This window comes from Anopheles coustani, chromosome 3 (assembly GCF_943734705.1).
Source record: "Anopheles coustani chromosome 3, idAnoCousDA_361_x.2, whole genome shotgun sequence".
Taxonomy (NCBI): Eukaryota; Metazoa; Arthropoda; class Insecta; order Diptera; family Culicidae; genus Anopheles; species Anopheles coustani.
Genome location: NC_071288.1, coordinates 19,464,200 through 19,486,213, shown reverse-complemented (window position 1 = coordinate 19,486,213; position 22,014 = coordinate 19,464,200). Strand labels below are relative to the sequence as shown.

Genomic DNA, 22,014 nt, shown 5'->3' with positions numbered 1-22,014 from the left:
TATACTACCTGTGTATGGAAACATTTTATTTGAGTTTTCCAAAGAGATGTGAAACATAAACATACGTTTTTTTCAACAACCAGTAACAAAAAAGCTATCTGATAACAATTCTAATCGTATTTCCCTTTATTCAAGAGTAGACCTTGACACTATTTCAAAGCAATTTATGGCCATTGGTATTGATACCGCTGGAACTGTAAACAAGACTGGATGTTGTCCCAGCGTAACATCCTAAGCAGAAACCCCGTTCGGCAGAACAAAACGAAACAAACTGGATTTTATAAAATATTTTCATTTTTTTATTCTCCTCTTCGAACTCATACATAAGACATGCTCCAAATTAGCATATTAGCAGCGGGTAAAGTTTTCCTAAAACCCATACCACTGCGGGGTGGTTCCTCCTCTTCTTCAAACTATCACAATACTTACTGTAGGAATATGATTAGCCTAGCGCTCCTAACACGGTTTAATACAAAATATCTACACACAAATCCTCCTAGCATCTTGACGGTTTGTCTCTTGGTCCCTCTCTTGAACTGTGTCTTTCACTGTGCGGCGATGGTCAATAAACCACCGCCGAGGCAATATGATCGACCGGTAATCTCAACGTTTTAACTTAAATATTACTGTGTCTTGGGTTTGTCATCAGTGCACGTCCATTTACATCTTCTGAACACGGTCCTTCAGCTGCTCCAGCTCGGTGGCAATCTCCTTCGGCAGGTCATGGGGCACCTGGTTGTCGTAGTACTGCTTGATCTCTTCCACCTCCCGCAGCCAGAAGTCCTTCGGGATCGAGAAGAGTTCGCGCTCGTTCACCGGACTGCTCAGCCCATCGAGGTTCAGGGCACCCTCGGTCGGGACGCGACCGATCGGTGTATCCCGGTAGCAGTCGGCATCATCGATGCGGTGCAGGATCCATTCGAGCACGCGGCTGTTCTCGCCGAATCCGGGCCACAGGAACTTGCCGTTCGCGTCCTTGCGGAACCAGTTGACGTGGAAGATCTTGGGCGCGTGGCCACCGGCGGCACCGGCGCGCTGCTCCATGCTCAGCCAGTGCTTCAGGTAGTCACCGAAGTTGTAACCAAAGAACGGTCGCATCGCAAACGGATCGTTCATGATGGCCTTGCCTTTGTGTTCGGCAGCAGCCGTGCTTTCACTGCGCATGGCGGATCCGATGAAGACACCGTGGGCCCAGGAGTTGGCCTCGTACACCAGCGGAACGCCCTGCGGACGACGACCGCCGAAGAGGATGGCCGAGATTGGCACACCTTCCGAGTCTTCCCATGCCGGATCGATGATCGGGCACTGGGCGGCAGGGGCACAGAAGCGGGAGTTGGGATGTGCGGCCGGTGTTTTCGATTCACCCAGCTTCCACGGATTGCCCAGCCAGTCGGTGATCTGTACGTCGGGAGACACCTCCTTCTCCATGCCCTCCCAGAACACACCACCGTCCGAGGTGGACGCCACGTTGGTGAAGATCGTATCCTTGTAGATGGTGTCCATCGCGTTGGGGTTGGTCTCAGTCGAGGTGCCGGGTGCAACTCCAAAGAAGCCGTTCTCCGGGTTGATCGCTCGCAGCTGACCCTTGGAGTCGAACTTCATCCAGGCAATGTCGTCGCCGACGCACTCGATCTTGTAGCCGGGCAGGGTTGGGTTCATCATGGCGAGATTCGTTTTACCGCAGGCGGACGGGAAGGCGGCCGCAATGTACTTCTTCACACCGTTCGGGTCGGTGATGCCGAGGATCAGCATGTGCTCCGCCAGCCAACCTTCCCGCTGGGCGATGGTGCTGCCGATGCGCAGTGCAAAGCACTTCTTGCCGAGCAGCGAGTTGCCACCGTAGCCGGAACCGTACGAAACGATTTCGTTGTTGGCGGGTTTGTGCAGGATGATGGTACGCTCTGGGTCGCAGGGCCACGATGGCACCGCGATCTTACCGCTGGCCGGAGTACCGACGGAATGCAGACACTTGATGAAATCCTGTAAGAGTACGAAAGGAGGAGGAGCAAACACACATCATGAGTACCGGTCACCAGAGCACAGACAGTTCCTACGAAGTTAGAGAACTACGGCGTTGAAACCTACCGAGTTGTCCGCAAGCTTGTCCAGCACCTCCGAGCCCATGCGGGTCATGATACGCATGGAGGAAACGACGTACGCCGAGTCGGTGATCTCGATACCAATCTTCGACAGGGGCGACGAGATCGGACCCATCGAGAATGGCACCACAAACATCGTGCGTCCCTTCATGCAGCCCGGAAACCGGGCCATGATCGCTCGCTCGTAGTCCGCCGGCGAGATCCAGTTGCCCAACGAGCCGGTCACTCCCTCCTTCGGGGTCGGGATCGCCTGCTCCCGTCGCTCGGTGCAGATGAACGTCTTCGACTCGACGCGGGCCACATCGGCCGGATTGGTGTGTGCCAGCCAGCAGTTGTCGTACTTCGGCAGCGGCTTGATCGTGCCCTGGCTGTGCAGGGTCTTCAGCAGCGTATTGCTTTCACTTTCGCTGCCGTCGACGATGTGGATCCGGTCCGGTTGGCACATGGCGGCCGATTCCTCCACGAAGCGGCGCACCTTGTCCGACAGCTGGGTCACCTCACCATTGACGACCGGGAACCCACGGAGATGGTTGTACAGATTCTTCGGCAGCGTCTTCAGCTTCGGGCTGCATCCCAGAGTGGTCGGGAGCCTGAGTAGAGCGAATAGTTTGACCATTGCGAATTGGCAGGAAGCGGGTTGGCCAGGCGCAAAACGGAAAGAAAGCGTAACGAGGTTAGAGTTGGTCCTTGATCGACGTCGGGTAATGCTTCCAACAGAACACTGCACTCGAACACACTATGCTCATTGGAACTGGGACAGCGATAGAGAGCGAGAGAACTCCAAAAAGGGCTTGGAAAAAGGTTTGTAAGCTTGTGTTGTGATCGAGGTGATCTTAGAAAGGGCTCGTTGCACGATTGTAACTGAACACGCTGTGACCAGCTGCACGGCTTATATACATATATTGCCCGCGATGTTATCAACGTTTCGGTCCTACGTAGCAGGCAACAAACACCAGAGCCCACCGTGACGTCGGTCATCCGGGAGGGGTATTATCGAAAACAGATGACTTAGGCCAGCAGGCTGGAGGGTCTGCTTCGGCGCAGGCAACAAACTTCACGGTGACGGGCAAATACAAATTCCGCTCAGTCAAAGTTCAAAGGTTTTCCCTAACGCTCAAGGGCACGTCTGGGAGAAGCTCAAACCTGCCGGGACCTGGCTGCTGATAATTGCCTTATCGCGGCCGAAAATCGACCTGCAGCTCGCTGGCGCACACACCCCCGAGCAGAAGGAATTCAAGGAGCCAGGCTGATAAAGGTGCCCTTCTGAATGCTTGTGACGGGAAGCTTGCCCGAACACAACATTCAGGGGGAGTGGTTTTGGACAAAATATCGTTCCGAAGTGCAAGTACCGAAGGGAGAAGCAAACCCAATACGGGGTAAAGGGAATGGGTAATACTTACGGCGTGTACTGTTCGATGAGTTGAGGCATTTTGTTTGTATATTATAGCTGATACGGTAACTCAAAAACAACAATTTTTAACAATCGCAAGGAAACAAGCTCACCAACACAAAACACTGCGGTAAACTGGGTAGGATTTGTTTTTATCAAACTGGACTGGTTGTTTTGTTGCTTTACAAAGAAAGCGTTGTTTTTCTCTACTGCAAATCAGACGGACTTGCTTACGGAAGCGCAAATTTTGTTTTCAAACGATTGAACTTTTTCTTTATGCTCGATGGCACTGGGTGATCCTCGCAGGATTGGAAAACTAGCTTGTTTTCATCTTCTGAATTGGATTGGTTCTGGTGAACTGATGCTGTTACCTACCGAGCGGGCCTTCTTATATTCGCATCGTTCGCACGCGCTCCTCGGGTCCGGGTAGGAGGCGGGTCGGTTTCGGGAGCTTGAGGTAGGAGAAAGGTTTCGGTGATGGTAGGTTGGCCTCCGCAAGAGCGATACACGGCCACCACGGGTCCACTCTGCAACGGGGGTGAAAGAGATGGGCAGTTCTGGGCAAAAATAGAACCTCCCAGACCCGGCCCGACCCTGCCCGCCTTTCTTTGCCCCGTACCGGTTGCTCCCTTTGGAGACCTGTTGCCAACCCACGGCCCGAGTCGATAAGGGTGTCGAGCACAGTTGTTGGGCCCGAAACTGTACATGTTCGTAGACCCGGTGGGGGAAGAGGGAGCGAGTGCCGGCTCATGGAAAGGCCGGAGGGGACGCGAAAGCGAGAGGATCGCTTGGCCGCAGCTGATTGGCGCGAGCATTGGAGGCATGTATGCGGACATGCTCGCACCTATACATTGGCCCCACACTGGGGATGACGTTGCATAGTTCCTTCGCGATGCCAGCATCGTGCCTCCCGTGCCACATGGTGGAGGGAGTTTGTTTTGATGCATGACGTCATGGATCCTATCGCGACGTATACTACCACCGGTCCACAGTCTATCGCCGTCTTGTTTCTGTGCCATCGGACACATTCGCTCAAACTCTTCAGCGCTCTTCCAGCGCTGCGGAAATACCAACCATTCAACCCTCCGCTTCCATCTAGTCTTATCGTATTCGGAACACTCTTGTGGCACGCTGTTTCCATATGACCGACCTTTGGCAGATGACCGGAGGGTAAAGGATACCGTATGTCAACTTCAAAACTTCAAAATGGCTTGTAGTTTGAATATGTTTTCATAACAGCTCTCTGGAACATTATTTACGACAGGGCTGGCACCCCATCGTGACCGGATGTCGCCGAGGATCAAAACACGGGAGGGCTCGACCTTTTCTCCTACGTGACCGTAACGGTCGAAAACAGGAAGCGACGGCGTGCGTACGATTTGGCTTCCAGCTCGCTACGGATAGGTTTGTTGTTTTTCCATCTCATACTGGCCATGTGCTGGCTCACTCGAACCAACTCGAACTCGCTCGATTGTTGCATGCCACACCACACGTCCTATGTTGGCCCTCCATCGGCCCGGCTGTAACCGGTTTGATCCACCCGAAAGGGGAGTGTGTCTGTTACAAACACCCTCGACTGCTCCATTACAGCATGTGCCGCCAACGCAGCTCTAGACCGGCCCAAGGTTCCAAGTACGGCGAGTCCGTCGGGTTAACTGCGCTTTGGCAGAGGCGGATGCTGGCATGCGCCAAAATGCTGATGCTGGACCTAGTCTGACGGGGCAGTTCAGGGACAGGGGCGCCTATGTTTGGTCTAGCGTGTGGCGGGGACTATCGGTGAATCGTGAGTGTTTGTTATGATGCAACTGATGATCATCGCGATCGGTGTAGAAGGTTCGTTTTGTGACAGTTGATGCTATGATTAGAAAGCAAGCGGCAAACGTTCCTCAGATTCTAGTGAAGTTGTTTTCCCAATTGTTTAGCTTCTGTTCATCATATTCTAAGAAGTACAGATATAATGACAGATTTTATGCTACAAGTATATGAATAGTACTGTACTGTGGGGATCGTTGTTCATAGTTGATCATACATCACATATAGCACTGTTTTTAAACTACAATGAAAAGTCTCAAAATAAAAACATTTGTTTTCGTTTAACTTATTCAAAAAAATTCCTACCAATAAGTGTTCTCGAAACCAACGAAATAATAATGTATATAAGCAATTTACATGATCAGGTAGAAGCCTAAAAACCTGAATAACGGAAAGACAAATGTTTGTTCTTCAGGAAGTTGAAGTTTTTACATGAGTCCAAACGATATAATGAGGTTGAAATTGTTTAATCCTATTAATACGTATTGTATTCGCTATGCAAAGGCATACAAATCATCTGTCGTTGACAGTTTCAGATAGGGTTCATTTTCAGCCGTTTGCTAATGCACACAATGTAAAGAACAATGTAAAGAAGAAGTTTTGTCTGTCGTACCTGGTCCAAAAAAAGGAGACTATTCTGTATGTACCTACGTCCAAATTTACCAGTTTTAAGGCGTAACGGTACTTTTCCATTATTTTTGCCTTTGGACAGTGTGTTTGAGATTTCTAGGGCAATAGTTAAGAGTAAATTTTGCCGCCAATAACCGTTGAGATGGTACGCTTCGAAGATGCCCCGATTGAAGATAGTAGGAAAAGGAAAGAAATCAACAAGGACGGCGATATCGTGAGGGAGATAGCATGCAAAGAAAAAGATGGAGGGAAGATAGAGAGATGAAAACGGTGCAGGAGAAGGATGGAAAGATGGCATCTTAACAGTGGAAATTTCCATCTTCAATCCTCACGGATGGCTGATGTAGGATTGATTGGAGTTCTTGCTGATTGTAGCCGTTGGAACCAGACGTTGAAGGCCTAAATATTCGACATGGAAAAAACTTAACCATAACCGGACATTTCTGGACTGAATCATGGGACAAACTGTAGATTCTTGGATAAACTAACATCTGCTCTAGTAAATAAGAAGCAGTTTTTTGTTTTGACAATATTTGAGGAGAGTTTGCGGATATCTAACTAAAACTCAGGAGATTCCTAAGCCACGCAAATCTTTTCAATCTATTGTTGAACAGATGCTCATGATTGAACCTGACGTATTGAAGAAACAATCTTCTCTATGTCAAAGCTATGTGTTTGTTGCAGAATTCCATCACGAACGGAACCCATGGCAACACCGATCCTCTTGACGGACCAAAACAAAGCTCATCCTCATTACCCACGCCCGATTATCGGCTGCCATCGGCGGATCAACCTCTCGCAGTGGCCCCGGGACAGCGGGCCGCTGGTATCAACATCCGAGTGGTTATCACCTGAAGCGACGGGGCTGAGGGTTGCCTGTGAGGAGAAGAGAAGCAGAGAGAACTAGGTCTTATGGCAAGGCCCGGGCGGAGTTTTCTGGGTGAAGAACTTCTCCCGTGCAGCAGGAAGGAAACGACAGTTCGGGCAAGTCATCCACCCGGCCGAGTTGACGATAGGCATTGCCGAAATGGGGCTCGCGAATCAGCTCATTTCAAAACAAACCACCCGCCCTACTCCCCTACGTCGCCGCTCTTGAACCGGTCAGGGGCGAGAGTTGACCAACCTTTTCGAGGCCTTCGCTGTTGTTTACGGATCTGGTCCCGAAATCGGGGGGCTCCCATTACGGACCAGACGAGCCCTTCGCGTGTAGCGTGATGTCGATCCCTGATAGGCGGCGGCTTATCAGGTGGAGTTCTCGGTTGTAAAGTTCAGGACCGGCATCGAAATTAAACGAATAATAAACACAAACAACCCATCCCGGGCGACCGTTTGGCGAGCAGGCATCATAGCCAACGACGAGATAGCTCCTATAGCCGGCAAATAAACGCCAAAGACATCGGCGCCGGTTGGCAACAGCGACTTAAAATACGCGAACCGTTGATGCACGATGAGACAAGCGATGCGTATGAAATTGGAACCTGGCGAATGGACCAAAACAAAAATGACATTGACCGGTGGCGGGAAACAGGTTCCGCAACCTGTTTTTATGTCGGGCTGCAGGCAAGTTTGAGGAAGAGATTGAAGCGAGCAAATGTAGGTTTTTTGATGCCCAACTCGATCATTATGCGGGCCACGCTGGCTTCCAAGAGGATCGCTATCACGCCATTGGTCCGTTCCTAAAACAGGTGACTTTGGGGCTTCATGCGAGATTGGTTAAAATTTTAAAGCAACAAGTTTGTTTTGTTTTTCTTCCTAACGATCGCATTTTTGTTGATAGGTTTTGCAGCATAAATCAAAATCAGCGTCTCTTAAAGTCATCATATGTCGTTTGGAACTGTTCCAACGTTTTGCTACCACATTTTTACTGATAAGTGTTTGTAAAAATGGTACGGTTGACTCCTTTTACACGTCCACCTCCGTGTTATGCATGGGTGGAACACAAACATATGTAAATTAGCGGTTAATTTAAAACTTTCAGCTCAGGCTCAGGCTTCAATGGGCCTGAACAACCTGTATTCCGTAACATACTATTAGTGCCCGGTGTTTAAATGACCAACATTCATAGTCGTTTCAACTGAAAGGTTTGATCCTGGATTTCATCTCAGTTATTTTAATCTAGGGGTTTTAGAGAAATAACATTTTGTATTTCGTTTGTAAATTTTGTGTTTTGCACATCAACTACAGTCTCAGATAGGAATGATACAAATAGGAGAGAGAAGAATATTTTAACTTAGGTACGAGGAATGACCATTAGTTGCTGTATTGAATGATGATTTCAAATAATTGTTGAGAAGAATTCCATATAAATATTAACATTTACAAATTTTCCGTTCTCTCTCGTTCAATAGTCTAAACCGCTTGTTGTGCAAGTCCCTGTTGCTGAACCCAATGAACATGATCATTCTTTCTACCTTTTCCTTCGCCTTCTGACATAAAGACCTTGACTGTTTTATTCCACGCCATGCTCCACGCATTGAAATTCCCCCCGAAGAGAGTGACGCAAGAGTGCATTTAGTTTTACATCAGTCTCCGGATGAAACATCCGATGCTTTCGGGTTCTTTGGATTTAACCAGCACCCTGTGGACTTTTTCTTCGAAATAAAACCGCCGTGGCTCGGTGTTACTGCTTTCAATTTTTAAATGTAGGACTTTGTTCCCCCGTTCCAGCGTGCAACTAACAACACATGATTGGTAAATGGACCCGACAATGTCGTTTCTAATTCGAGGGCAACTCTGGGCCCGGTGGTTTACATGCGCTAGTTTCTAGCGGTACCAGTTGTTCGAGGGTACACACATGGACCAATTCCAGCTCGAACCGGCTGAGGCCGTTTGGTAGAGGCATGCTATAGGCGCAGCTTGTTTGTACTTTGATCTGTGCTGTGCTGCTGTCCGTTACTCCCCCTTTTAGAGGCATGGATGCTAAACGCCACGCTAATGTAACACCCCAGGCAGGTTCCGGCGCGATCGTTCAAGGCCTCGCCACTTGATCGGCTTTGTTGACTTCGCTGCTCGCATCTGGAAGGAATGGTAGAGTCGCTTGGGGTTTGCATGTTCAACATGGGACTAAATATCCGAAATCTTCGTGTGATAGACTTGAGGATGTCTTCAGCGTACGGTGCTAAATGACATCGCTAATTTGGACGTGCCCCTCGGACGCTCGATTCAGCCCCTCGATGCCGCAGCTGCCAGCAGACACTCTGAAGGTGTGTGTCATTCACACATAACGCCGCTGTCGGGGAAGATTATGGCGCCGATAATGCCAGCGCGATTTCCTCGGAACATACAACTTCCCGACGCCGAGCTCACTGTTGCCAGGCGCGCTAAAAATGACACTCGAAAGTACGCGCCGTATGCGAACGGGCATCTTGCAGGGTGGCAGCCTGCCTTGGGGTAGATGCCAGCGAGGGCTGGATGCCACGCTTCACCCCGTACGAGTGTGTGGCTGCTCTGCCGGATCGCGAAACAGCTGATAGCGCTCGCTTGGCTTGGTTTGTTTTGAGGTCGACATTCAATCGTCTGCGATTGTGCTTCTAGGGGTGGGGCGTAAAGGGAGGAACGGGTGGAAGCGTAAGGGGTTGAACAACATTAAAAAAACCGGCCACCCTACTGCCCGGCAATCTTGGAGGCTTGGCCCGCCAGCAACAGTCCGTGATTGGTCGATTCAACCCAGGGTCGTTCGGTTCTGTTTCTGCCCGCGGCTGACGCAAGCCACCGCCGGCGTTCGTCAGCTTCGAAATGCCTTCAAACAAACTCCCTCACACACACACACGCTACCCCTCCCTATTTGTCGCTCGTTAACTGGCAATGCTTCTCTCGTTCTCTTCCTCCTCATACAGACGAAAATACCCGCGTGTCACCCTTCCGCGCGTCGATCCTCCCTGGCGCGATCAACGCCTGCTTGCCGTACCGGACTTTCTTGTTCGCGAGCGTGTTTGTTATTGTTTTGATGCGCCATCGGTGGAGCAGAGGAGCGTCTTGGAAGACGGTTCAGAGGGTGCAGATGGGAGAGGATCTTTTTTATACTACACACACTTTCCACAATGACCGCCAGTGTGTGCAGATCGCGAAAGTATCACATGACAACACGGATGGTGTTCTACGGTTGCTCGCAGGGTGCGTCAACATGTTGACTAGAGGATGATGTTGTTATTATGCTCGTTAGTTCTTAAATGAAATAAAACTCTTTAATGAGACGCACCGCGGACGTGGATGTTTGTGGCCGTATGTGCCCTCTGCGTGGAAGATCTTGCGTCTGATATTTTCGGGCATTCGGACTCGAAAAATCAGGTGACATCCGTCCGCCAACAATGCGTTGCTTGGTATAATTAGAAACCGAGAGGAAGATCAAAAAACCGCATGAACGCAAGATTGGTTCTTCTTATTTCTTCTAAACGAACGAAGGAAAAATATGCTACCGATGGGTGATGTAATTCATTTCTCTTGTTTCTCAGCAGTTAACAAGTAGTCTGTAAAACAAACTCCAGCGGACTTCTTACTTCCACATTGCAAACAAAATGTGTTTACTCAGCTCCCCTTCGAGGGCGTTCTGCACGAGCCAACCGTCTTCGTTCGGTTGGAAAACAAAAAATATGTTGTTGCCGTCGAGGGTTGATCGGCAAAAAAGGAATTCCTTGTCGGCTGCAATTACCAGGGTCAAATGGTTTGTTTTGGCCAAAGAAAATGCATCGTCCGTCGGCCGGTCGAAGTAAACAGACGCTGTTCGAGAAACTATCGTTATCGGTCGTAGTTTGTTTGTTGGGTGGGTTGCCTCCGAGTGGGTTCCCTTTTCCTTCCCCTTATCGCTTTTTTGTTCGAGTTTTGTTGTGCTTAAGGGCGAGGGAAAACATCTGCCTCCACCGATGGCGATCGCCGATCGAGCCTCAGCTTGAACCCGTACTTGATCCCGGATGGAATTTGCCGTTTGCAGAACAACGGGGGAAAACAGCCGTGGTGGGACATGGATGTTTACGCGGTAACAAACAGGCGTCGGTGAAGTGGCACTACTCACCCTGGGAAGGGGTACCCGGTTTACTAGTAGTGGCCCGGAATGCTTCGCGTGGCTTTAGGAGAAAATATTTAAAGGATTCCCTAATCGGCTTCACACTTGAGGCACGTTTCCCGAAGGTCTTCGATGATGCCGGGCAATCCCTGGAGCTAATTGAAATCGTGTGCAGTGTCTAAGTCACCAGATGGCTTAGCAATAGTTATTGCCGTATTAAAACCAGGGCACATGGGGCAAATCCGTGCCTTTCATTTCGAGAGGGTGTTGTTGATTAATGACTGTTGTTGTTTTCCTAGTATGATCTTTGTTGTCACCCTTAGGTGCAGCAAGGGGAAGTGTTTCCAGCATGAAGTAATCCTCGGAAAAAAACTAAACAAAACCGAAGTCAACTTGCATGTCTATTTATGGCTGCGGTAAATATCGTGTCAATGCACAGGTGGTGAAGTGAATAGTTTTGATATATTGACAGCGAAATGTCGCAGATGAAATATTTATTGGAATCTTGTTGCTGTTTTTAAGGCTTTTTTCATCAGTTATGTGCTATTTTCTTTGTTATTACATAAAATAACAAGTCTAAAAAAGTATTAACGTTTTAAAGCTTGTTCGTGAGTTCGAATAGAACAACGAGAAAATGAATTGAATACAGTTGAACGATCAGTTGAATGAACATGTTTGTTTTGCTAATAATTTTTAAATACCCTACAAAAGTGTTTAGCCTCTTTTCCTTGCTGCAACTAAACGATTGCTTTCGTCAGAAATATGAAACGAGATCGGTTCATCACCCTACAACCCTTATCGTCCGATTGCAACCAGTGGAGGAAATTTTGATTTCAATCACGAAGCACCCTGCATACAATGTAACGTATCGCTTGATCGAGCCTCTCGAAGTCGGAACTGAAATGCTCGCAGCCGGGCCAGGAAACACCCGGGAAGATCTTCGGATGAGTCGAGCCCTCCGTGCGTCACAGCCGAGGTGACGGAGGTCAAACGAAATGGCGATCTATAATTAGCAGCATCGTCGCCGAATGGGCGATCGCTTTCCCTTTCGCTGGCGTTGGATGCCAGTCAAGGTCGGCGGCTCCGTCGCGACGACGTCATCTGTCCCGCACTGCGTCATCCGAGCCTTAGCGTCGGAAGGCATCCGAAGCATCTAGGGAAGTGCAGATGATCGAGTGGTTTGATAGAGTGTCTATTGACGTGCGACACTGACAAACTGGCGATAGAGTGATGCTAGCTAATCATGCCCTATCGACACACCGTCGGCTCGCTCCAGTTTTTCGTCATGACTGCACACTGACGCAATCTTGTCGGTTGCTGGGCTTTGCGAAATTAGTTAAACAATACGCAGACACGGCTTGTCCATCAAAAACAGGGAACATTTTGCGTAAGGAGATGAGGCTTGTTTTGTGCGGAAGATAGGAATGTTGTTATTGGCACCACTAGAAACTGGCGATCAATAAGAGCATGCTCGGAGTCATTGTATTTTGCGAGGACAGACTCATGGACGAACTCTCCTCCGTACTGCGATCAAACCAAAGTCCGGGAGGTAAACTTTGATCGGCCTATTTACGTTCCCCAAGTGCACCATTCAAAAACCCAAGGATGAACACTCTATTGGATAGGGATAATCGAGGGGGGTGTGTACTTGAGACTTTGCTGAGGAAGTTATAAACATGTAGATAACTCATCGTATCGTCGGTATCATTAAATTTCATTCCGTTTGTTCGGCCCCTTATCTTGAGTGTTACTTGACGACGTGGAACTCGGGCACTCGGGACGATTGAACCATATTTATCATTGTTGCAACACTACCCTGATCACCTGTTCCGCCAGTCGTCTATGTGATAACGGCAGGAAAGGCTGGTTTTTTTTGGCCCCCGATATCTTGGTCAATCTTGACAAGGAGCTTGGACATCGATTGGGAGCAATTGCGTTGGTGCTTGCATCCCGTGGGTGGTTGTTGTGATATGGAGATACATTATCTCACCAGCCGTGATCAGGAACAAAAACGAAGACGGAAGGTTGCACGAATAAAAACCCAAATGAATGGAACGGTTTTGTCAAAACAAACAATGTTTGGAGGCAACTGTTTTGGAAGATGACACATTTCGACTTAAAGAACTGTGGAAAAAATTATTAAAATGAGTCATGGTCTGCTGTAGTTAGATTTTAGTTGCATGTTATGTTTTGTTAGGCTTCTTCATATTTTTATTTATTTCCCTTTAAATCAACATACGAAAAATTACTGTTTAAAAGGATTCTAGAGATGTTTTGGTTTTTACTCCACAATCTACCATTTCATCAATATTCATTCCATTTTCCCCAAATCCCCTTCTGAATACGACACATTCAGATTGATGAATTTTGTTCCTTTTCGTAGCCTTGCGCTCACCCCATCGAAATTTGGGCATGACTCCATGCAACTACCGATTTCGATCATGTGGAAAAATCATACCACATCTCTCGATTTTTTCCGACACCTCCACCGTGGACTGGATGTAGTTTTGCTCAATTAAAACCGGATCCGGAACGATCGATAAAAAGCATTGACCGTGCATGACCTGGAAAAGCGTGGTGGCAAAACAATCGGCATTGAAATACATCCGGAAAATTCTGGTCACCATGGCAAAGATTCAAATCGAACGTTCCATCGAACTTCCGATAGGCTTACATAGGAGAAGACAAAGCATTGAAAACTGTTTTTTACCTTTTGTCGCATCTATTTTATGGTCATCATGGAATAAATGCGAAAAAAAAACAAGAATAATAAACAAAAAACGGGAATAAATATTTCAACCCCCGTCCGGGGTTGCATGGCTGCTCGTTAGTGATCACCGGAAGGATGTTGGAGTTTGTCAAATGACGAAGCGTTTACTCGGGGGAGGGAACCATTAAATCTTAATGATGCATCCCGGTGCAGCTGGGTTCATCGAACGATGCATGACTGTCGACTTTGGTATGCAATTGAGGTATTTTTATAGGGTGGACAATTTCCATCATCCGCTTAAGGACGTGGTAATGCAGATGATTATTTTTGTATCCGAACGTCGACCGACCGGAAGCTAATCGATCAACTGTCAACTGATGATACACTTGATCTATATTTGGCACAATAATAAGCACTTGGTCGATGCAAAGAAAGTGGTAAGGGCCATTGCAAAGTTGTGCTTGATATTAAGATCATTAACATTTGTTATACGTTATCTAATTTTTGTTTGTTTGTTTATGATGATGTTTATAATCCCTGCTGCATATACAATTCGGTGCACAACGCGAGAGTATTTTGTTTGCTAAGATTTCCAAAAAGTAACTATCTCTCTAGTCGCAGCCATGTAATCAAGGATATACTTTCTATTGTCTTCGATGCACTTGCGAGTCCGATAGACACTTTTTGATAGAAGCAGATGATTCATCTGTTTGATAAATATTCATGAAGCAAATGCTTGTTTGCAGTTGAAAGCTTCCGGCAGTTCCTCACCCTTAGCAGCACAAATTAATTACTGGCGATGAGCCATTCTTTCCGTGGGGTTTAATTTTATCTTTAACGATGAGACTGTTTCGAACTTTTCATTCTGCTCACCAAGAAGCTGCGACTGTTGGACGATCAAGTGTGATTTACGAGCGATTCTCAGTTTCTCTTTGGAGTGATGGTTTTTCGGAAAGTCACCATCACCCACCCAGTCTATTGCAAAGGATTAAGATGAGGAGAAAGTTTTCAGCACTCGAAAATGGTGGAATTGTCTGCATTCTTGAAGGCTCTTAGTTCGAAGAATACTCCATTCATCTCACTCCACTGCAGCCGGCAGCTCCAAGTGAGTGTTTATTTGACGAAAACGGGGTGAAATTTTAATCGTCCAAAATATTTCCACAGCTCGAAAAATGTGACCGGTTTATCGCGCAGGATATTCAAAAGTTTGTTTAACGATGAACCCAACTTGGTACTAAGAATTGCATTAACCTTTTTTCTCTTTGTGTTCTCCCACAATTCAATCCATATGCACAGGTACGGAAGAAATAACGTACTTAAACTCCTCTATAAGGGATAAACTCGCCGTAAAAATTCTTCCCAACCACAAACCACCATCGAAGTTCCGCTAGCTGGCGCTTGCGGTTTTTCACTCGGACCTTGGTGTACGGTGTACGAAAAGTTGCCGAAAAGAGTGGAAACTTTGTGAATCAGAAAATTCCTTTTGGCCGGGCGCCAAGGTGTAGGGTTTTTATCTGTATGTGTGTGTGTGGGGGGGATGTATTTCCGATGAGGAAGGAAAAACATCATTTCTTCAACGAGGGGGCGGAGAATAGGAGAGTCTTTTATTGAAACTTTCCAACTTGGCCGATGGGAGTTCGAAATAAAGCTGCCCTCGGCGCAGAGCTGTTCCGTCTTAGCCAGACAGAGTGTCGTCGCTCCTGTCAGTGTCAGCGCCACCGGCGTACTGCCAAGAGTAATGGACGGATTGTGGATCAAGTATCGATGCTGTGGTTTGGGGATTTTTTTTTATTTTATTTTCCTATCACACACTTTTCCTCAACTTCCTGGCTAATGTGGAATGGAAACCCGATTTTTCTATTTTGTTTTCCGCTATAGGAGAGATTGTCACTCATTTTCCGGTGACCGATATACCCTCCTTTCAGTAAAAGTTTTCGTAGTGTTTTGAAAGAGGCTGCTGTTTTCCCGGGTTCACGTAGAAACAATGATTGAAAGATGGAAAAGCGACTTCAAAATAGTTTGCTATTGCGTTTCATGCTGCATTTGAAAACAGGCGAAACGAGTGAATGAATCTTAAACCATTCTTGCTTTATAATATTTCTTGCGTTTGATTGCAAATCATAAAAGAAATATATGATGGTAGCGTATCTCTTAAAAGTAATTTTAATATGATGTACGATGCGCAACTTCATCGAACAGATGGCAATAAATTCGATAACAATCTTTCTTACAAAAAGTACCGTCCAGTGTCTTAAAATTCATCGCGCGCAAGTGGCAGAGCTGAACAGGCGTAAAATTATGCATTGGATGAAAGTAGATCGTCCTTGAAAGCCCTGCACTTTGTTAACACCGTCGGAGAAAGTGGGTTCTGTGCGAGAAAATAGCTTCCTCCAGTGGGAAAACATGCACATGGTCGCTCGATCGGCCACACAGACGTTCGTCTTGGGCACCCGACCATGCCCAGCTTCCTGCAGAAAAGCTCCACCGGACGCGAAACTTACAACCCTGCGTCATTATTTATGGGAGCACAAAGTGAGGACGCCCTCCGAACGGGGACGAATTTAGGTGAGTATGGTCGTCGGTATTTTAAATCTTGCTTTTTGTTCACCCTGAAACATGCTTGAGCTGTGTCGGGTATCGCGGGATGGTCCACACACATTACATAAATCTTACGGTTTGGCCCTCCTGCCGGGCCATCCTTACAGGGATCTCTCATGCACTTCCCATCCGAAGATCGTTTGTTTCAGTTTTGTTTCCTTAAGGGCCGCCTTCCGGGCGGAAGGTTGCTTCAATCTACTAGCCCAAGCCCGGAGTAACTGAATCATAAATATGTCCCTGATCCCCGACTCACGGACTCCCTGGCAATTCCCGTTCCGAGGGCTTTTTCATACAATCCTGCACTGCATTTATCAACCGTCGTGGATTTAGACAGGATCACTTGTTCTTTTTTCGTTTATACGTCGAGATGCTACTAGAAAGAAATAAAAAATGCAAAATTGCTCTTCCTATGTTGAACAATGGTTGTCCGCTCGTTTTTACCGGTATATCATTGAACATGTGTATCTATCACTTTTACCATTGAAATGGACAAACGTTTTTAATTGAAAGTAGCAGCAATATCGATGTGAATTAATTGATGAAATTATAAAATTGTTCTGATAAATTTTACTTTAACTGTTACTTTAACTTTTCATTATGTCAACAGTATCACTTTTAATATACATAAACTATACTTTTTGCAAACATTTGTACCTGTATTACCAGTAAACACTTTAAACAACACAAAGTCGTCGTTTTTTTATTTGATGAAAGTAATTAATCATTTTATCAAGAACGAGTATGACAGGGAGTCAACATAACATTACCTTGGTGTGAGTGAAAGGAAAAGAATAAATACTTCCGCCATTGGATCGAAAGGTTTCGGCCACGAAAGATTGATGTCTGTCATGAATTAATTTGGTTACTTGCGAGTGGACAACAGCATCCGAAGATTGATGTTTATATTGCCACCATTTGGGCCATCTCTTGATTGACACTTTCTGACCCGATCAGGGTTCGTTTAAACAGCCGGAAAGTTGGGGCTTTACTTTAACAATTAACGAATTATTTTAGTTTTTATCAGTAGGGAAAAAATGTTAGAAAGCTTAGCTAACTTGATAAGATAATAAAGCTGATAAAAGGGAAGCAGGAGAATAACTAATTAAGATGTTATCATTTTTATTTTTATTTCAACCTGCGCATTGCACCGTTCAGTGCAATTGATAGTGCAGTATAAAACCACAACAAAAACTGTTTTGTACGATTAGGTTTGCAGACGCTTTCAACAAACAGCGCAAGAGCTTTCATTTACCCTCACAAACGGTTTTATGTTCGAGTTGGTATGAGAGCTGACTGTCCGAGTAAAACAGAAGTGGGAATTTTTTGCCCACACTTTACCAAACGTGCCTCGGGAACAATTTGCGTGGCCCGGCCGTTTTGTTCATTTTCGCGCCGAATTAGGTTGGAAAAGTGCCAGCAACGTGGAAAAGCGCTGCAACACCTCGCGGCTACAATCTGTAAGGATAGACACAAATGCCCAAAACTAAAACAACAAAATAGTCACTGTTGATCAAAACGTTCGAGTGTTATTTTGCTGGAGTTACGCCAGGAAAAGCGGCTAGGAAAACTGCTGCTCGGTGTGTGGTTTTCTGCCTTCTGGGAAGGGTCGGGTAAAATAGTTACACGTTCTGGCGGATACTTGATACCATGGGAAACAGTTCAGGAAAAGCTGCATAAAGAACGATAAAATAAATACGATAAAACCCGTCTCTATCCTCTACTTCATTTGCAATGATTATGTGGTGACATTAAGTATACGAGTACAACCGCAACGATTATCCTGATCAGTCCGTTTGTGAATGTTGCAACAATTGAATTTTTATTCTCGTCAAAAGAGGGCAAATTGCATGATCACGTAAAAGTTTCTTTCTTCATTTGGTCACTTGGAAACAACTCGTAAGTTAATCAGAATTGGAAAAGTTTGCAATCATGTACGGATGCCATGTTTTACACTCACTCCGGGTGTGCATGGAAGGAAAACTTTCCCTCAGGACAGAGTGTCAAAAACTTCCGACAGCAATTTTCACCAGTAATAGGTGCAGTTGTGGGTATAATGTGTAATAAATCCCATCCATCAGCTTCCGACCCTCCGGTGTCGCATTCCAGAAAACCCAAATGCTACAGCAAGGAAACTTTTGCCAGGAAACCGGACGGCTCGTTCGGTTGTGCTTTGATTTAATTCGGTAAACTTGACGTTACGTGCCAGTTTCCACCGGCCCACTGGCGTAAAACTGTTTGGTTGATCTCCAAATATGCACCGCTTGCATGTGGGACAGTTGGATTGTTGTCGTAGTAGACGTTACTGTAGACAGGAGACGTGAGTTGCAGTGTCCGTTGCAGTGGCATGTGTTCCGGATGATGAGGAAACTTTTCTCTGCTCAAGATAATTTTCGAGTCTTCATATGAACATGTGCCGAAAGCAAGAGACTGGTTACCGGATGTCAAGATTCAGTGAAGGAAGGGTCATTGGCAAGCATTACTTGTTTGAGAGCAATTCGAGGAGCCTTAATTAAAAACTTTTCTGTTGCCTAATTGGCCTTAATGTCGGTTGTTATTTACGTCCAAGTGAAGAATTTGTTACGAGCTTTTTTTCATTTTGGATGGAGATCTCCTCAAAATTATCACGTTTAGTAAGTCAACTATATTGTGATACTATTTAACATGCAATCATGTTTATCATAAACAAGCTATACTCTCAATTGAATGATAGTACTACCCGAAGATTACCGAAGATATACCAATCGCAATTCCCCCATTTGTACGCATGCTTGCCGTTTAGTTTTTGTCTTTCGGGCATACCGAAATAAAATACGTTTTTGTCAACATTTAACCACTTCAAGGCTAATAAGAATATTTAAGTTTTTCTTACTCCAACAACCCCTTCGTATTATTGTTTATTTTAATACAATGTTAATTTCCATTTCGGCATTTCAAAACAGCCATCGGTTCAACGGTTATTTCCGTTAATGTCTGTCGATTCGAGGGTGCGGTTGTTGCCTCGGCTAAATTCACCACAATTTCACCACTTGAAATTTGAATTGAAAAACGATACGTTTGCAAGTTACTAAGTCTCTAATACTCTTGTATTTTAAAAGTGTGAGGAGAAAATTAAAAAAAAAGTGTTGTGAATGTGAATAATGTGAATGGAAAATAGTATCACAATATATTCGGCTTACCAAACGCGAAAGAAGAACTCCAGAAAATACGAAAATAAGTTCGTATGAAATTCTTCTCTCTATTTGAACATCAAACGATCGAAACGCAGAGACTATAAGTTTGTTATTCTTCGCTCCTTTCGTTTCGTTCATTCGTTTAATCGTAGCACGTTTATTCTTCGTTCAATAAATATTTTTATCAATTATCACCTGATTTTCAAAATTCAAACCATGGCTGGAAAATATCGTTTCCCTCGGCAGGTGAGTCGGCGCACACAGCGCACAAACGCCGGCGCCGGTTCGGGTTTCGGCTGCCAGTTCGGATTCGGAAGTATGGAAGTCCCGATGACGAAGACGCCAACGACGATGATGGACCTGCTGACCGATTCGCGACGGAATCGTTCGCTCAGTTCTGTGCCAAATTCGATGCCGTCTGGTAACCCGGCGTCAGATGTGGATAAATCGGTACCCGATCAACCGGGACGGGATCAGTGCGCCAGTTGGACACCAGAGTGGTACATGAAACCGTGGGCGTTTGTGTGCGAAAGTGTGTGCGTGTGTAGGATGGAGGAAACAGTAGTTTTTCCGTGGGGGTGAAGGGCTTTCCAATGCCCTGCCAGTGCATGAGACCACAGGAGGTTGACCGGGAACAGGATCGCGTCTGAGTGGAAGTGTTGTAACGGTAACGAAGCAAATGTAATACAATCAAATGTGGGCGTGATATAAAAACCTTGCAAATAAGAGGAAGTTAATTATAAAGGTGTAATTTTGGCATTGACAAGTAAAGGAAAGAAATAAAACGTGTGAGTGGAGGTCGCGAAAAGATCATCTACCGTTTAACGGTTTTTCAAGAGTGAGTATCCTTAGCGTGAAGTTACAGTGATTGCAAAGGAAAGATATATAATAACCATGTTAATTTCTAATTACAAATAAAAATATGTTATTTTGTAAGATCTGAAAAACCAATTTACTCGATGTGAAAAATGTGGTTTGGACGTGCTTGTGAAAGTTTTTCAATACAATTACCAGTTTTTGTGTTCTCTGTTAGCTCATCCCATGATGTTGGAAAACGAAAATATTTGTTTTATAACAATTTAACTTAAAACTATAAATCGTGCCAGAGTGACTGAAGTGTTTGGTTAATCAATATCCTATGGAGATCATGCAAGTGATAAAATAATCAGAATATCTCTCGTTCTCCTTTGAAAGGTGAAAGAACCGGAAGTGGAAGTGTGCGATCGATTCGTTGATGATCATTTTAAGTTCCTGCGCTTGTTTTCATTTGTTTTCTCGCTTTGTTGAATCCATTTTCACTGGACGTGAGTATTTGTGGTTACATTAGCCTGGCCCATTAAAAATAGATCCCCAGGAGTTCGGGCGGGTCGGTGTGTATGTGCGCCGTCGGCCATAAATTAAATTAGCAGCAATTATTGGAGCATCGTATTGGTTGCGGTCCGTAGTGCTCGTGTGGTTTCATGCGTTTACTCACATTTCATCCGTACGTTACTGCTGCTCCAGTTCATCGATATTACGGTTTTGCGGCTGACACGTCCTTTCGTCATTGATGGAATGTCCATTTTGTTTTTATGGTTTGACCTGCATGCTCCAAGAACCGCTGGAAAAAAACATTTGGATCGTACAATTGCTGCACAACGATTGCGCAAGGTTATGCTCCATTTGTGGTCTTATCCCTGAAACGATCGATAAGTGTGTGAACAAGAGTTTTTCTACGGCCAAGTGAAGTACAGGGTGTCCTTGCAGACAGCCTTTGTTGCGGAGTTAATTCTGGGATTCCGTTCTCCATGTTGTCGGCTGTCACAGGACTCAGGATAATGGTCATGGGAATCGACTTACAACATGCCGACGGCAAAGCGGTAGGCTGAGTGTGAGCACGGGCAAACTTCCAGTTGCATAACTCGCTCGCCGATGTGGTCCACGGCGGAACCTGGAGGAACTGACGCAATCCATCCCCTAGATTCTCCGGGAGCCAAAGCAGGGCAGGCTGATCAGTGTCTGCGCCATCCTTGCCGTTGTGCGCGGAAGTGAACGATGGCGTTGTGTCACGGCATTCCGTCGGTGCGGTTGCCGCCCGTAACTGGATAAAGCCTTGGTGGTTTGCCGTTGTTATGGTTGCAGGTCGACGTCAGTGCCCGGCACCACCGGGCCAAAGTGACAAATTGGATTAGTGGAATACTGCTGCACACCCCGGCGTGATTGTGTTGGTCTGGGACCGAAGCTTTACTCCGGTCACAGGCTGCATCGTGCCCTGCTTGCGGTGCCGATGTCCCGAGGACGTGTGGAATTAAATTGATTTCCATCATTCCTTAGCAAAAGCGAAACTTGCTACCTTTGAGTTTTCCGCACACGCTTGGCTTCGTGCCGGAACTATTGGAAGTAATCACACCATGTAAAGTAATCGATTGAAATGACACCTATCGATGGCATTTGAGTTATTACATTGTATTCTGGTTATTAAAACCTCATCAATCTACACCTCATACAGACCGTAAAGTCTTCTATGTTTGGGATTTTTGTGGCACAAAACAATAAGGCAGGAAAAAGGAAAGTGGAACAAAATATACAAACCTCTCTCCTAAACAGACGATACTGCTCCAAATGTA

At 46.0% G+C, this 22,014-nt stretch overlaps 2 protein-coding genes across 2 annotated transcripts in view; one reads left to right on the top strand and one right to left on the bottom strand.

Moving 5' to 3' along the window:
• Positions 1 to 307: 307 nt before the first annotated feature.
• On the bottom strand, positions 308 to 3,528 carry LOC131259389 (phosphoenolpyruvate carboxykinase [GTP]). The gene is made up of 3 exons (XM_058260869.1): positions 3,500 to 3,528; positions 2,086 to 2,689; positions 308 to 1,980 (listed from the first exon to the last, which is right to left on the bottom strand). The coding sequence occupies exons 1-3, from the start codon at positions 3,526 to 3,528 to the stop codon at positions 661 to 663; spliced, it is 1,953 nt and encodes a 650-aa protein (XP_058116852.1). The 3' UTR covers positions 308 to 660.
• A 16,290-nt stretch (positions 3,529 to 19,818) lies between these two features.
• The window catches only part of LOC131259387 (uncharacterized), a 94,454-nt gene continuing 92,258 nt past the window's right edge, over positions 19,819 to 22,014 (top strand). Inside the window, exon 1 of the mRNA XM_058260867.1 lies at positions 19,819 to 20,246. The gene's annotated coding sequence lies outside the window, so the exon portion shown is untranslated. The remainder of the gene's footprint in view (positions 20,247 to 22,014) is intronic.